The sequence below is a fragment of the Suricata suricatta genome, chromosome 11 (genome assembly GCF_006229205.1).
Source record: "Suricata suricatta isolate VVHF042 chromosome 11, meerkat_22Aug2017_6uvM2_HiC, whole genome shotgun sequence".
Taxonomy (NCBI): Eukaryota; Metazoa; Chordata; class Mammalia; order Carnivora; family Herpestidae; genus Suricata; species Suricata suricatta.
In genome coordinates, this window is record NC_043710.1 from 67,052,989 (window position 1) to 67,067,857 (window position 14,869).

General features: G+C 39.5%; 1 protein-coding gene and 1 pseudogene across 2 annotated transcripts in view; one reads left to right on the forward strand and one right to left on the reverse strand.

Annotated features, from left to right (window-relative positions):
• Positions 1-258: 258 nt before the first annotated feature.
• LOC115272621 lies at positions 259-1,463 on the reverse strand (annotated as a pseudogene).
• A 268-nt stretch (positions 1,464-1,731) lies between these two features.
• The window catches only part of TMEM135 (transmembrane protein 135), a 231,882-nt gene continuing 218,744 nt past the window's right edge, over positions 1,732-14,869 (forward strand). For both annotated transcript variants that reach the window (XM_029957131.1, XM_029957132.1), the window contains exon 1: positions 1,732-2,062. In XM_029957131.1, coding sequence (XP_029812991.1) covers positions 1,922-2,062 — 141 coding nt within the window. In that variant the 5' untranslated portion in view covers positions 1,732-1,921. The remainder of the gene's footprint in view (positions 2,063-14,869) is intronic.

The following is a 14,869-nucleotide window of genomic DNA, read 5'->3' on the forward strand; positions in this document are numbered from 1 at the left end:
GGGAGGCATATAACCAGTTGTTCAGGCTGAAATATGATGGGATGGCATTCCTTGGGTTCCACATAGAAGTAGCAGTATGAAACATTCTGACAGCAATCACTGTAAGGCTGCTTAAATGAATGATATTTCTTTCATTCATTGCTTTGGAAGGGCCCATTGAGAAGGGCAAGAAACAGAACAAAACCTCATACTATGCCTGTTGACTGACTTCCACTGGAGAAGTGGAAGTTCCCTAACATCCAGATGGTATTTGTCATTTTAAAAGGGTTTTCCTGCAAGTGAGACTACTATGTTGCCTTTGTTTCTCTCCAAGTGAAGAATTCTCCTTAATATCATCCAAGCCATTTACTTGCCACTATGTGTAATATCTGTAAATTTCACTTTAAAGGCATCTTCAGAGCTAGCATAAATCATCTCACTTTATAAAGTGCACTTTCAGGACCCCAGAATTTAAATACTAGGTCTTCTTTCCTAAAGACTCTTGTTGTGAATGTGTTTCATACAAAGCAAATTGGAATCATTCAGACACAGCAACTTCACAAAAGATGTGCAGGAGTCCTCTACAGTATCACTGGGGTCATCGCCCAAGATCTGCTTTGCTTTCTCTAGCAATTATTTCTTTTGCCATTGCATAAACAGAAGAAAATGAATTTCTTAATGTTACTCTGATCTCTTGTGTAGATTTCCTTACTTTCATATCATTAATAACTTTATTGACATCATCGTTAATTTTAACTCCAGAAACCACAATACCAGCGGCTGCACCAGCAACAGCAGCTCAGGCTCAGACTCTGTGGGAGTGGGAGGAGGAGGAGCAGGTCAAAACTTCTCTCCTGTTTACATCTGAATCAACATGAGTTTAGAACAGTGCCAGGAAAATAGTATGTGGTCTGTAAAACTTTGTAGAATGAATGAAGGCTTGATTAGAACTGGAGTCCTCCAAAGGTAGTAAGCTCCTGGTTTAAGAAGCTATAGATTTAGGATTCCAAGGGATCTGGGTTATTATAGATGAGGAAACATACATTTAGAGGTGTTATATGATTCATAGGTCACACAGATCCCTTGTTATGTCAACTGATGGTGGGCAAGCTCCCAATACTGCGTGAGTTCTAAGACCACTGCCTCCTCTGTGCACCTTTTGGCCAAAGATTGTCACGTGCACTGTAGAAAGAACGGCTCAGTGGCCCAGGGTTTGGACAGGATGATCTACTGCCCTTTTCCCACACAGGAAGTGAATAAACTTTGCCAATAGATTTTTCAAGCTCCTCAGACACCAAAGAATAGAAAGCCCAGCAATCGGGAGCAGTGCGGTGGCAACCAGAAGGCCGCCTTAGCCATTTATTACTGTGTAGTCTAGGGAAGGGGAGGTGGCAGTTCTGAGGTGGAAGGCTGTCCAGGTTCTTTAGCGGCACCAGTCTTCCTCCACCAGCTCCCAACAAAGACATTTTATCTCTTTCTTCCATTGCCCTCCGTTCTACTTGGCAGGGCTCGGAGAGGACAGAGACGAGTACAGTGTGGCTCAAGTCACCTACCACTGCTCACCCGTCGTAGGCGTTGCAGGCCAACGAGGGGCTGACGTGGGCAGTTAGGGGGAGACAGGCGCGTCCCCTCGTCGCGCTCTCACCCCTTCCGCTCCCCGCACCGCCCCGGGCTCCGAAGGCCGGGCGCGCGCACGCTCCGCCTCTCCCCGCCTCCCCGGTGCGCGCCCCGCCCCCTCGGGCTGCGATACGCCGAGCGCTCAACATCCGAGGACTTTGGCCCAGAGTAACCCTGCTCGCGTGACCTTTCCCCTCTATTCTGCACCTCCAGCGGCCAGCCCCGCGCGCCCGCGGCGTTTGGGCGCGCGCTCGGCTACCTCCTGCCCGGCTGCCTCCCGAGCTTCGGCTCCCCACCTCGCTGCCCGTCGGTGCGACTCCCCGTCATGGCGGCTCTCAGCAAGTCGATCCCTCATAACTGTTACGAGATCGGCCACACTTGGCACCCTTCCTGTGGTGTCTCCTTCGTGCAGATCACCGGGGGCGCCCTGGAGGAGTCCCTGAAGATTTACGCCCCCCTGTATTTGGTGAGATCCGACAGCCCCTCCCCCCAGGGCGAGTTTAGAGTGGAGGGTGGGCCAGGGGGTGCAGTTGTGCTTCCCAGCGGCCTGGGCGACTCGTTCTGTGTCGGGTTCTCATTTGGAGGGGCTGGAGTGTTTTGGGGGTTGTGGGTGGGATGGGGGAGGTCGCAAGGGGGCGGATATCCCAAATACAACACTCGGCGGGAGAAGGGGGAGGGGAACTTGCGGTTGAGCTGTCAACCGAATGCCTGTTGATGGTAAGAGGATGGGCTCCCAACTTTAAAATTAAGTTAGGACACCTAAAATTGTGAATTAAGGGAGCTGCAGTAATTTTTCTTAATCTTGCATTATGATGGAGCTAAGTTAGTAGGTCAGCGAGGCGATGAGAAATGGCCTGCAGTCTTTCCTCATCTAATTCCCTCGGTAACCACCTCCCACCCCCTTTTTTAAAGGACATATTTGACAGCAAATCCCTGCGGGCTCAGATCTTGTCTCGGTTTGAGAAGACAGTATTGTGACTTGATCCTTTTGCAAATGTTCTTGCAGGTTCATAGAGTAGACTCCTGGTTGAGATTTTGGGTGCCAGTTTAAAGGATGGTTCTCCACAGAATCAGTGAAGGTGATTAGAAGATCTGACTTTAGGTCACCCAACCAATATAAGTTTGGAGTTTTTAGTAGAGAATATTTGTAAATACATATATGTGCCACTGAGGACCGTTAAAAGAAGTTTGTGCTTAAGTGTTTTCACCAGCATCTTTCTTAACAATAACTTTGTCCATGGTATTAAAGATGTATTACTTTCGCTATCAAAGTTCATCCTCTCATTTTCTTGCCCTGGAGAGTGTGTGTCCTAAGAAGGCAGAAATCATATATTTTGTATGTTTCCTAAGAGTTTTATTGGGTATTCAGTGGATGGTTAGTTTTTACTTCTCATTGAGTAACAATTTGGACTTTTAGCCTAATATACTTGCAAGTGTGTTGTGGCCATATTTGAGGTACTTCTTGAAAAGTCTGATTGTTTCTTATAGAGATAACAAGATGGTAACTTTCTCTGGACTTGCAGAAGTCAGTTTCATTTTTATCAGACAGGCCCAGACTTTAATATGTGTTAAGTCACTCCCCACTCTCCCATCACATGAGCATGAAAACAAGAGTTTCTGATTTAGTAGGTCTAGGTGAGGCCTGAGATTCTGGATTTCTAACATACTCCCAGGTAATATTGATGATGTTGGATCAAAAGTCTAACTTGGAATAGTGTTTCTTTAGTGTCCTGTTAGGATGGTGGTTTGTATGCAGAATTAGCACTGTACTTCTGTAGGTGCTTAATAAATGCCTAAATGAGTACAGATGTGAATTAATGAACTCATGAATAGGTCAGGTGTAAGGAGATATTTGGCAGATCTAAGGCAGTGCAAGAGATCATGTTAGTTACTACCACACACTCAGAACAAGTGGTACCCGTTTCCACGCAATACACACAAATATACACACAATACACACATATATACACACAATAACATGAAACAGTTGTTGAACTGTTTTAACTGCAGGATACCATTAAAATGAATGAAAGCTAGTGCCCTCCATAATTTAGAATACAAATTTAGAATCCACTGTTGCCCGTATAGGAGGATGGATTCTATATTGTTCAGGTTCTTAGGTGCTCACTTAACTTACTCAGGTGATTCTAAGACCCTAAGACCTTTTCTTTTCTTTTCTTTTTTTTTTTTCTTTTCTTTTCTTTTCTTCTCTTCTCTTCTCTTTTTCTTCCTTCCTTCCTTCCTTCCTTCCTTCCTTCCTTCCTTCCTTTCTTTCTTTCTTTCTTTCTTTCTTTCTCTTTCTTTCTTTCTTTTTCTTTCTTTCTTTCCTTTTTAGAGAGCAGGGGAGGGGCAGAGGGAGAGGGAGGGAAAGAATCTTAGGCAGGCTCCATGCCCAGCATGGAGCCCGGGGCTAGATCTCATGATCTTGATCTGGGCCAAAATCAAGAGTTGCTTAAGCGACTAAGCTTAGGTGGGGGAGGGGCAGAGAAAAAGAGGGAGACACAGAATCCAAAACAGGCTCCACAGAGCCCGACATGGGGTTTGAAGTTATGAACTGTGAGATCATGACTTGAGCTGAAGTTGGTCACTTAACCAAGTGAGCCACCAGGCACTCCTAAGGACTGTTCTTAATTATGCTTTTCCTAGGTGATTTCTTCAGGACCTCCAGATTAGGGTATTGGCATTTATAGGTAGCTGACTCCAGAATACAACTTTTTGTACTTTTGGGAAGGAATAATTTAAAAACCTGCCTTTTCACTGCCTGTTAGATGTTTATACTATTCTTCAGAGTACAAATATTTGTAGAGAATATTTGTAAATACGTATATGTACCATTTCATAATATTTATTCCTTGTGAGATGTAATATCTAACCTGTTATCAGTTCACCACCTCTAGACTGAATAAACATTTAACAAGAGTTGGAATTGTTAGAAATAAAGAAAACAGCTTATGGGCAGTCAGTCCCTAGTTAGTTGCAGGAGGCCTGGAAACCACTGACTGAAGAAACCAGTCCATTTATGTGGAGTTAGCTCTTCTTCTTTTTTTTTTTTTTTTAAATATTCTCACACAGTTTTATGGAAAAAATGGTAATTCCACAGCACTTCCAAAGTTTGATTCCACTTCCAAGAGGCTCTTCAGATTTCTGTATTTTAGTGTGGCTTAGAGGCAGGATCCTGGACCTTGGATCAAATTGCCCATATTAGAATTGTAGCTCACTGCTAACTAGCTGGGTAACCTCAGACAAATTACCTAACCACTCTAAGTCTCAATTTCTGTGTCTGCAGTATTTCTTTGTGGAGATTAAATGCGGCATGATACGTAAAGTGCTTCTGACACAGAGTGTGGACTGAGTTTGTAAAGGCAGTGGTTGAGCAGGTTTGCTAGAGGAACTAGCAGTAGGACTTTTTGAAGTTCTTGATAATAGGCCATTTGTCTTTGTTTTTACTTACAAAAAGAAAAAGAAGACACCGAAGTCACGAAATGCCTGAGAATATCTGTTTGGATTGTTTGACCTTTGGAGATCTTGAAATTTTTTTTTTTTTTTCTGAGGCCTGGTTTAGTGGGTAGAGGTAAGGGACTAACTTTATCTTTCTATTCAGTAAGTAAATGATGATTTTTACACAGTTTGTTGTTATAGCTTTAGAGATTTAAGAGTCATTTGGTCTTTTTTTTAAAAAAAATCAGTAATTAAATTATGAAATTTCCTATTCATCAACATGACATTTTGAGCTCATTGAACTTGTTTCCAATATGTTATTTATTTGATTGATCTATGTTGAGTACAAAGTGTACTTGCAATCATTTTTAGTTGAAAGTTGAAGCCTTACATTACACTAAACACTCCTCAACTCACCTTTTCCTGTAGCACCTGTCTGGCCAAATCTGGTTTACAGTTGTTTGCCTTTTTAGTTATCATAGATCAGGGATAAAAATTAATTAAGTATTGGAATATAGGATCTAAATCACTATGATCCACTACTGTTCCTGTTTCTGAGTCAATAGATTCTTATTAAAACAGATGTTTGGTTGATTAAAAAAAACCTTAAACAGGCTTCAAACCCTTAATATGTATTTTTCAGTGTCATCATTATTTACTTTTGCATCATTGCTAGAAAATTCTTTTTACATCAAAGGGAATAGTCCTCTATCTGGGAAAGTTTATTGTCTTAAATAAAATAATACATTTAGTAGAGAGAGGAACGTTCCTGGAGGAGTGAGAGGGCCAGATCCATACTGGTAATCCCTGTGGTAACAGAATTTTCATCAGATTGTCTTCATATCCACCTCTAGTGATTTCACTGTAATGCAGATTATTTTGAATAACCAGACCTCTTACCAATTAGAAAATTATATTTGTCATGAACTTTGGACTCTAAAACATTTTTCAAATTATTATTTACTGATAAATATTGATGAAAAAATATATACTAATGAAGAGGATACTGAAGTTTGATGATTAGTTTTTATAATATCTGAACCTAGACTATTGGTATTTGGAATATTATTCCCTATTCACTTACCAGTTGTTTACTGCGTCTGCTAGTTACAGAGTGCTGTTAGAGCAACTGTGTGCCATGTGGTATGGTAAAGAATAAACAAAATGAGTGGGATGTATTTTTTATACATGTCCGGGAAGGGAGATAATAAATTTATTGAGATAAATACTATAAGGTACAGAGCAAATGGTTTGAGAGATCAGAAGTAGATTACATTTGAATGGAAGATAAAGGGAAATTTATGGTAAAGGTGGCATTTTACTGTCCTGGGAAGGAAAAGTATGATTTGGGAAGGTAGAAATAGGTGATGGATAAGGGAAATGAATGGCTTAAATTATGACATTCAGGTGGAATAGGGTATGGTATGCACTGGGGGAATGGCACATGGAATTTGGATTTTATTTGATAGAGTAGGCAATCACTAAAAGTTGCCAACGGGGGGTGGTATGCTTGAGGTTGTTTCAGAAAGCTTAAGCTGGCAGTGGTTTATAAAATTGTTTGATTAGATTTAGTGACTCTCTTATAAAGTAAGAGAAAGAATTAAATGACACTATACAATTATAAGCTTCATTTGTTGGGATGTGTAGAAGGTAGTGCTTTGGTGAAAGTATTTTCATTGAAATAGGGTGGATTGCTTTGGGGCAGTTTGAATTTTAGCAACTAGTGCAGTATATGAGTGGAGAATGACCAGGAGGCATTGAGAAAAGTAGAGTTGCTATTGTAGAGAGTAGATGGGGCTAGAGATACAGGTGAAGATGTTATAAAGATGGAGATGAGAGTTGAATTTATGGTAGGCAATAAGGAAGAGAGAGCCTTAGGTCAGTAAGGGAGAGAGTTTAGAAAGAAGATAATCTGAGGAATGTTTGTTTTCGGAGAGGAGGAAAAAAGTATGAAAGAATCAGCCAGAGGTATAAAGAGGTTAAAAAGAATGTTGCAGAAACATCTTGAGCAGGGAGTTTTGGGAGGTGTTAAGAAGTGGGAAGAGCATGGGCTTGAATCTCAGTGCTGCCACATATCAGTGTAGTGACCTTGAGCAAGATTCTTGACATATTTGAACCTCAGTAGTCTCAAAAAAATGGGAGTAAAATATCTATCTCATATTTTTTAGAAATATGAATCAGTAGTTGTTTTTCTTCTGCTCAGAACTGTCTAGTGGTTTTCCAACTCGATTAATGTGCAAGCTTTGCCATAGCCTACAGAGTTGTATGTGATCTTGTTGTTGCTTGTTTGATTACTTATCATACCATTTTCCCCTTTTGTTTATTTACCTCCACTTAGATACAATTACATGTTTTATTTTATATTTTTGAATCTAAGTTTTATTATCTAGAATAGAGAGTTCTTGATTTCTGAGGAATATCTTAAATTGGACAACAAATTGCTAAAAAAGAAACATTTCTAAGAAGTGAACTAATACAAGATGACTTTCTTTTTTAATGAGTTTTGACTTTGAGAGAAAAAAATTTTGCCTCATATCTGTGCATACGCAACATACATATAAGTAATTGCTTTTATTGATTATGACAAGTCAGCCTGGATTAAAAGGCTGAAGCACAAACTTAGATCCCATAAATCTATGGGGGTAAGCTTTGATAGTGATAAAAAAATGTGGTAGGACTTTGATAATAGATTTATCATCTGTTCATCAAATGTTAATTGACTATCTACCAGGTACTGTGCTAAGTGATAATTAGCGAAGGGGGAGTTAATTGAAATGACTGCTTAACAAAGAGCAAAATAAAAAGTTTTTGGAGAGTCTTTTCAAAACATATTGGTACAATATCTTGCAATACTTGTATGGTGATGTGAAGTATGCTTATATCTCTGATACTCTACTAGCCACATAGTAATGCATAATATTAGTTGATGCTTTGACAATTAGGAGTCTTAAAATATTTTATCATAGCATAATATCATGTTAAAGATTTGTTTGAATCTCTGCTGACACATGGTCAAACTTGAAAATTGTCTGTTAGTTTATCATTAATTTTAGCCTTAATAATTGGTCTCTTAAAGAGTGTTGCCATTTGAGGTTTTTAAAAATATTTTTCCTTCATATTTAATATGTTTCATCTTGGGAAACTGAGAGTATAGTTAAAATGTATTGCTTAAGGAGCCTGATTTATTGGTGAATCAAACTAGTATTGTCAGTTGATATTACAAACTGTTTATGGTACTCTTATCATAATGACATTTGAGGAGAATCAATAATTGAAGTGAATGAAAGAAGATTTTAAGTAATTTTGCTTTTAGCTACATTAGAAAATATTCAGCAAGATGAACTTGTATGTGAAAAGAAGTATGAAAGGAAGGAAGAATGCTAGATCAAGTATCATTAGATTTGAGCAGCTTCTTTTACAGGTGTTTTCAATTTACTGCCGTTCATTTTGTCTTTTGACTTATTACATGTGTCAGGTTGTATGGGTTTCTTGATTCTAACTTCATCTTGGCAGTGTGGATTGTGATTAATCCATTTTGGGAGTTGCCTCAGAGATACCTTTGTGTCTGTTGGCAGCGATGAAAGGAGGCTTGTTCCCATTATTAGCGATTTCTAAACCTTGAAGAAAGTAGACATGGACCATTTGTTTTTTTTTCCGGACCTGTGCCTCGGAAACTCTCACACGGAGGGGACCCTGAATTAATCAGGATCAGACTGAATTTCAGAGTGTACTCTTAGTTCCATTTGGAGCCCATGGAGTGTAACTATAACTGTTTTTACTGAAACTTATTTCCTCCCACTCTCCTACCTTTGTTTCATTCTTCACATATTACAGTTTGCCTACAAAGAGTCAGAAATACAGTGGTGGGGGAACAAGATGTGCTTGGACATTACAGTTAAGGAGAAAGATAACCTTGAATAGACAAGAAAATGATTTCAACTGTGTTAAGTGCTATTAAGAAGTACACAGTGTTATTAGAGGATGTTACAAGAGGACCCATTCTGGTATGGTAGGTTTGGGAAGGCTTTTCCAATGAAGAGACACAGTGAATATATGAATATATATTAAGTACATATGTATCAGATTTACCATTTATAGCACAAAACCCAAATTTTACCATGAGGAAATTGAGAGGAAAAAAGAAGCAATTACTTTATAGAGAGTATTTAATGATTTTTAAAATCCAATATTCTGGCCAAGATTTTGAGTTCTTTCCTTTTGACTTTGGCTCTTATTTAAACTTGAAGCCAAAGGCAGTTATAAGGTATCTCAGACCATACAAACACGTTGATTACCAGATTTGCTGAAATTGAACCTCCTTATTAATAAAATCTATATTTTAAATCAAGGTAGTCAGGAGTTTTCAGTTACAAAAGATTACAAATGTTAGAAAAGCTGTTTTAACCTGTTTGTCTTTACTCACCTAAAGGTAAATCAAGGATGTTTAAGACAAAATTGGGATCTAGGAGGTTAAGCATCTTTTTAAAGCTTTCTTCTTCTGTGCTCTATTCTTTTTTTTTTTTTTTTTCCCCATGGTTAAATTTGTAGTTAAGTTCTTTTCTGGTTCAGGTAGATGATTCGGATTATCTTCATTAAAAAAATAGTAAGAGATGTAGATCTATCAAATAGTTTCTGGGCAAATAAGTAGGCTTCAGTATGAGTGAGTTTTAGCAAATAGGTCAGTACAAGTACAGTTTTGGAGAATGGCTGTGTTTTCTGTTAATGGAATTTTACATATGAACCAGTGATGAAGTAGTTTGGTATTTTTCGGTTTGCATGATTCCCTGATACCTGTGATTTCTTGCTGCAGTTCTCCCTCTTTCTCTGGCTTGAATTCTTTAATTCTGTTTTAAGGATTCATTTCAGTATGCCCAGTATTATTGGAGAGATTGGAATATATGTGCATACTTTCTGTTTTTCATCTGAATAAAGTTCCTCAATAAGAAGTGTATTGTTAAAAGTTTTCATTAATTAAGGTATTTCATATTAGAGCCCATGATATTTGTACTTAAGTATGTAGAAGTTGGCAGGGTATGAAAACTATTTCGGTTTAAGATTATAGTATTAGGTGGAAGTTACAGCTGTGTGTTCTCAGTAGGTGGACATAACAGGTGTGTGTTCTCAAGACTCCCTACCCCTACATTACCAAAACTACTACTATTACTGGATTTGGAAGATGGGTATAATGTACAAAAGGCTCAATCTGAGTCTTGTTCTAGATCATATATTGTCTCAAGATTATATTTAAAGTATAATTTCAAGTTTGCCTTTAAAATTTTTTTATAGTTTATTTGGGGGGGGGAAGGGAGGAAGGGGCAGAGAGAGAGAGAGAGAGAGACAATCTAAAGCAGGGCTTGAGCTGTGCTTGATCCCATAACCCTGGGATCATGACCTGAGGCAAAATCAAGAGATGCTCAACCCACTGAGGCACACAGGTGCCCCTGTAGCATGTAGTTTTGACTTTAAAAACAAAGATGTTGGGGGGCACCGGGGTGGCACAGTCAGTTAAGGATTTGGCTCTTGATCTCAGCTTAGGTCATGGTCTCATGGTTCATTGGTTTGAGCCCCATGTTGGACTCTGCGCTGACAGACTAGAGCCTACTTGGGATTCTCTCTCTCCCTCTCTCTTTGCCCTTCCTCTGCTTGTGCGTGCTCTCCATCTCTCTGTCAAAGTAAATAAACTTTAAAAAATATATTTGAAAAAAAAATGAAGATGTTAGGAGCTGTTTAAATGTAGTGTATTTGTTGGGGTTTTCTGAAGACATAGAACCAAAAGGGTATGTATGTGTGTATGTACACACACACACACACACACACACACACACACAAAGAGATTTATTACAAAGAACTGGCTCACACAGTTATAGAGACCGAGAAGTCCCAAGATCTATAGTTGGCGGGTTGGAGACACAGGAGAGCCAGTGGCATAAGTTCCAGTCTGAAAGCCCTCAGGCTTAAGACTCAAGAGGAGGGGATGTTTCATTCTGGGGATGCAAAGGGAAGGGAACTAATGCCCTAGCTTGAAGGCAGGCAGGCAAGAGGCAAGAGAACTTTCCTCTACTCAACTGTTTTGTTTTTTGTCAGGTCTTCAATTCATTGGATGAGGCCCACCTACCTTAGGAAGGGCAATCTGCTTTACTTAGTCTACTGGAAATGTTAATCTTAACTAGAAACACCCTCACAAACATGCCCAGAATAATGTCTGATCAAATAAATGTCTGAGCATTGTATGTTGCTCAGTCAAGTTGACACATATAGCCAGTTCATGCAGTGCAAATTTATTTGTTATGGTAAAGTAATTCTGCCTCTTTATTATGCTAAATATTTTTAAAAATGAGGTCTTATTATTATTGTTTTTAATTTTTTAGATTTATTTATTTTGAGAGAGAAAGTGCAAAGGGAGGGGCAGAGAGAGAATCCAAAGTAGGCTCCAGGCTCCATGCTGTCAGCACATGGGGCTGGAACTCTTGATTTGTGAAATCATGACCTGAGCCAAAGTCGGACACTTAACTAACTGAGCCACCCAGGAGCCCCACCCAGGAGTCTATTTATTTATTTATTTAAATTTTTATTTATTTTTGAGAGAGAGAGAGAGAGAGCAGCATGAGTGGGGAGGGGCAGAGAAGGAGAGAGAGACATGGAATCTGAAGTAGGCTCCAGGCTCTGAGTTATCAGCACAGAACCTGACATGGGGCTTGAACTCATGAACTGGGAGATCATGACCTGAGCTGAAGTTGGACGCTTAACTGACTGAGCCACCCTGGTGCCCTGAGGGTCTCATCTTTTAGAAAGATTTTGAAATTTGTTAGAGAAAAGATGTAGGAAGTTTTCTGACCCTAGATGAATATCCTACTCTAGTTCTATTCTTTAGAGTTTTGTTTTTATTTTGAAACTGGTACTGTAAAAACGTGGTTTAGTTTTGATTCTTGTAAGGACCACGTAAGAGAGAAGGCTTTGGAAAAGAGAAAGGGAGAAATTATTTTGGGTGCTGGCAGTAGATGGGGGTGGTGTCAGGCTCAAACCTTAACAGCTGACTTCTCTGCTCACACGTAGAGGTTTATAGAGAGAAGTTGGGGTGATAAGGCCTAGAGAGCAGGCAGAGAGCATGTGACCATGGGTTAGGGTCAGCATGGGTTCAGCAGTGACCACGGACAAGGAAGGGGATGTGTGGGTGTGTAATTTTCTAGACATTCTGTTGCTATCAGGGTTTTTCTGGTCTGTTGGTTGGAATGTTCCAGTCATTGCCAAATGTCTTCCTCAGTGACTCAAGAAAGTGAGATAAGAAGTAAGCACAAAAGGTTTTAGTTAGAGCACGAGTTGGACCAGTCTTATCTCTTTCTATAGTTGAGCACCAGAGCTCCCTGACAATCCTGTTACAAGAGAATGTAGGATGAGGATATGAGGTAGAGTTGAGTTCTTAATTGCCATTTATTTGTTCAGACATCCTAGTTACCACAGACAGAAATCTCTGCAAATTACTTAAAACTTGCACAACACAAAAAGGAACTTGGGTCAGAACAGGACATTGTGTAGAGTGAAGGAAACTAACATTTTTAAGTGTCTACTATGTGTCACTTACTCTGCAGAGTATATTTGTCATCTCATTTATTGAAAAAGTACTGACATGTTGGAAGAAAGAAAAGAGTAAAGTTTGTTGTACAAGAGGTTGGTGCTACTTTCTTTTGTTGGGATTAATTCTTTTTCCTTACTGATTTAGTGGTATTAATGTTGTGTCCTATTGTCTTTTTTTTTTTTTTTAACAGTTGCAGCTTTATTCTGAGGACAAGATCTGTAACAAAAAAACCATTGAAAGGTCACTATCTTTCTCTATAATTTAATCAAACACACAGGAAAATATGCAAATACATTGGAATGACTTCTTTTTCTAACAACATTTTGCAGGAGATACGTTTTTCATCTTTTGCTTTTGTAGACTGGGAATGTAATTTCTTCCTCTGGAGTCATCATCTAGCCTTAGACCTGGCCTGAGGTTAGGTCACTGGTATATGTCTACACCAAATTTATGAATATCCTATTGATATATCTTGGTTGTGTTTTTCCTGTATTTTTGTATTTTTTTTTTTCCAGGATGAGCAGCCTAAACTCCTGTAGGGGATAATAAATCATACATTTCTATTTGTAACATGCACTATGGATAAGTATTATTTATAGTCAGATTTTGGGGTGTCTGGGTGGCTCAGTCGGTTGACTTCTGACTCTTGATTTTAGTTCAGATCATGATCTCCTGGTTCTTGAGATTGAGCCCCACACTGGGCTGTGTGCTGACAGCCTGCAGCCTTGCTTGGGATTCTCTCTTTCCCTTTCTTTCTCCCCCTCCCAGTGCTCTCTGTCTCTCTCTGTCTCTCTCTGTCTCTCTCTCTCTCTCTTTCTTTCTGTTTCCCTCAAAGTAAATAAACATTAAAAAAATAAAATAGTCAGACTTCAATGTCAGGTATGGTGGTTAAAGAGCATAGACTCTGGAGCCACTTGAGTTCAGCCCCTGCTCTGCTACTTAATTAGCTGTGTGACTTTGGGCAACTTAATCTCTTTGTGCCCATGTTTTCTTATGTAAGGGGATAATGGTCATGTCCATCTCAGGCTGCTGTGAAGACTTAAGTGAGTCAACATTTGTATGGTGTTTGGAGCAGTGCCTGCCACATAGTGTTTGTTAACTTTATAAATATTCTGTTAATAAAATATTTTAAAACTATGGATTCATTATGCTATTTCCCTTAAAACAGTTGTTCTGAAAATGGGGTTATTTTGCCTTCTAGGAGACTTTAGGCAATACCTGTAGACATTTTTGGTTGTCACAGCTCAGAATAGCTGCTAGCATTTAGACAGTAGAAGACAGGGGATGCTGCTAGACATAATGTATAGGCTAGTCCTCCCCAATAGCAAGTAACCTGGCCCCAAAGGTTGAGAGACCCTGATTTAAATAAACCATTTTTACTAGTGATTACTTTAAGAAAGATTAAATACATAAAACATGAAACCAACTCTGATTTTTTTAAGTATCACTTTTTTTCTAAGCTTATTTATTTACTTTGAGAGAGGGAGAACGAGAGCGGGGTAGGGGCAGAGTGAGGGAGAGAACAGTCTTGCCAGCAGGCTCTGCACTGTCATCGCAGAGCCTGACATGGGGCCAAACTGCGGGATCATGACCTGAGCTGAGATCCAGAGTCCGATGCTTAACTGACTGAGCCACCCAGGCGCCCACCAACTCTTTCTTATTGTGAAGAATTCTTATTTCTTATTTTCCAAAGGAACTAGGTTTGTCAGTCCCTGTAGAAATAGTCTTCTAGAAGATTTAGTGATCACACTCTGGGGCCAAGAAAGACTGTTGAATAGGACTTTGGTGCTAATAAGGCTAAGATCATGTGGTCAGCCACTTTGAAGAGGGCTAATTAGCTTTGTTCTAGCCCATGGCCATAGGCTGTAACTGGAATAGTAGTCAGCCGTCTTTGTGATAAATGTGTTGCACTATTAAATGGGGAAACAGACAGAGGAATAGAAATGAGTAAGATTACATTCCCACCAACAGTGTAGGAGGGTGCCCATCTCTCCACACCCTCGCCAGCATCTATAGTCTCTTGCTTTGTTCATTTTAGCCACTCTGACTGGTGTGAGGTGGTATCTCAGTGTGGTTTTGATTTGTGTTTCCCTGATGATGAGTGATGCTGAGCATCATTTCATGTGCCTGTGGGCCATCTGGATGTCCTCTTTGGAGAAGTGTCTGTTTATGTCTTCTGCCCATTTCTTCACTGGGTTATTTGTTTTGTGGGTGTGGATTTTGGTGAGTTCCTTGTAGATTTTGGATACTAGCCCTTTATCT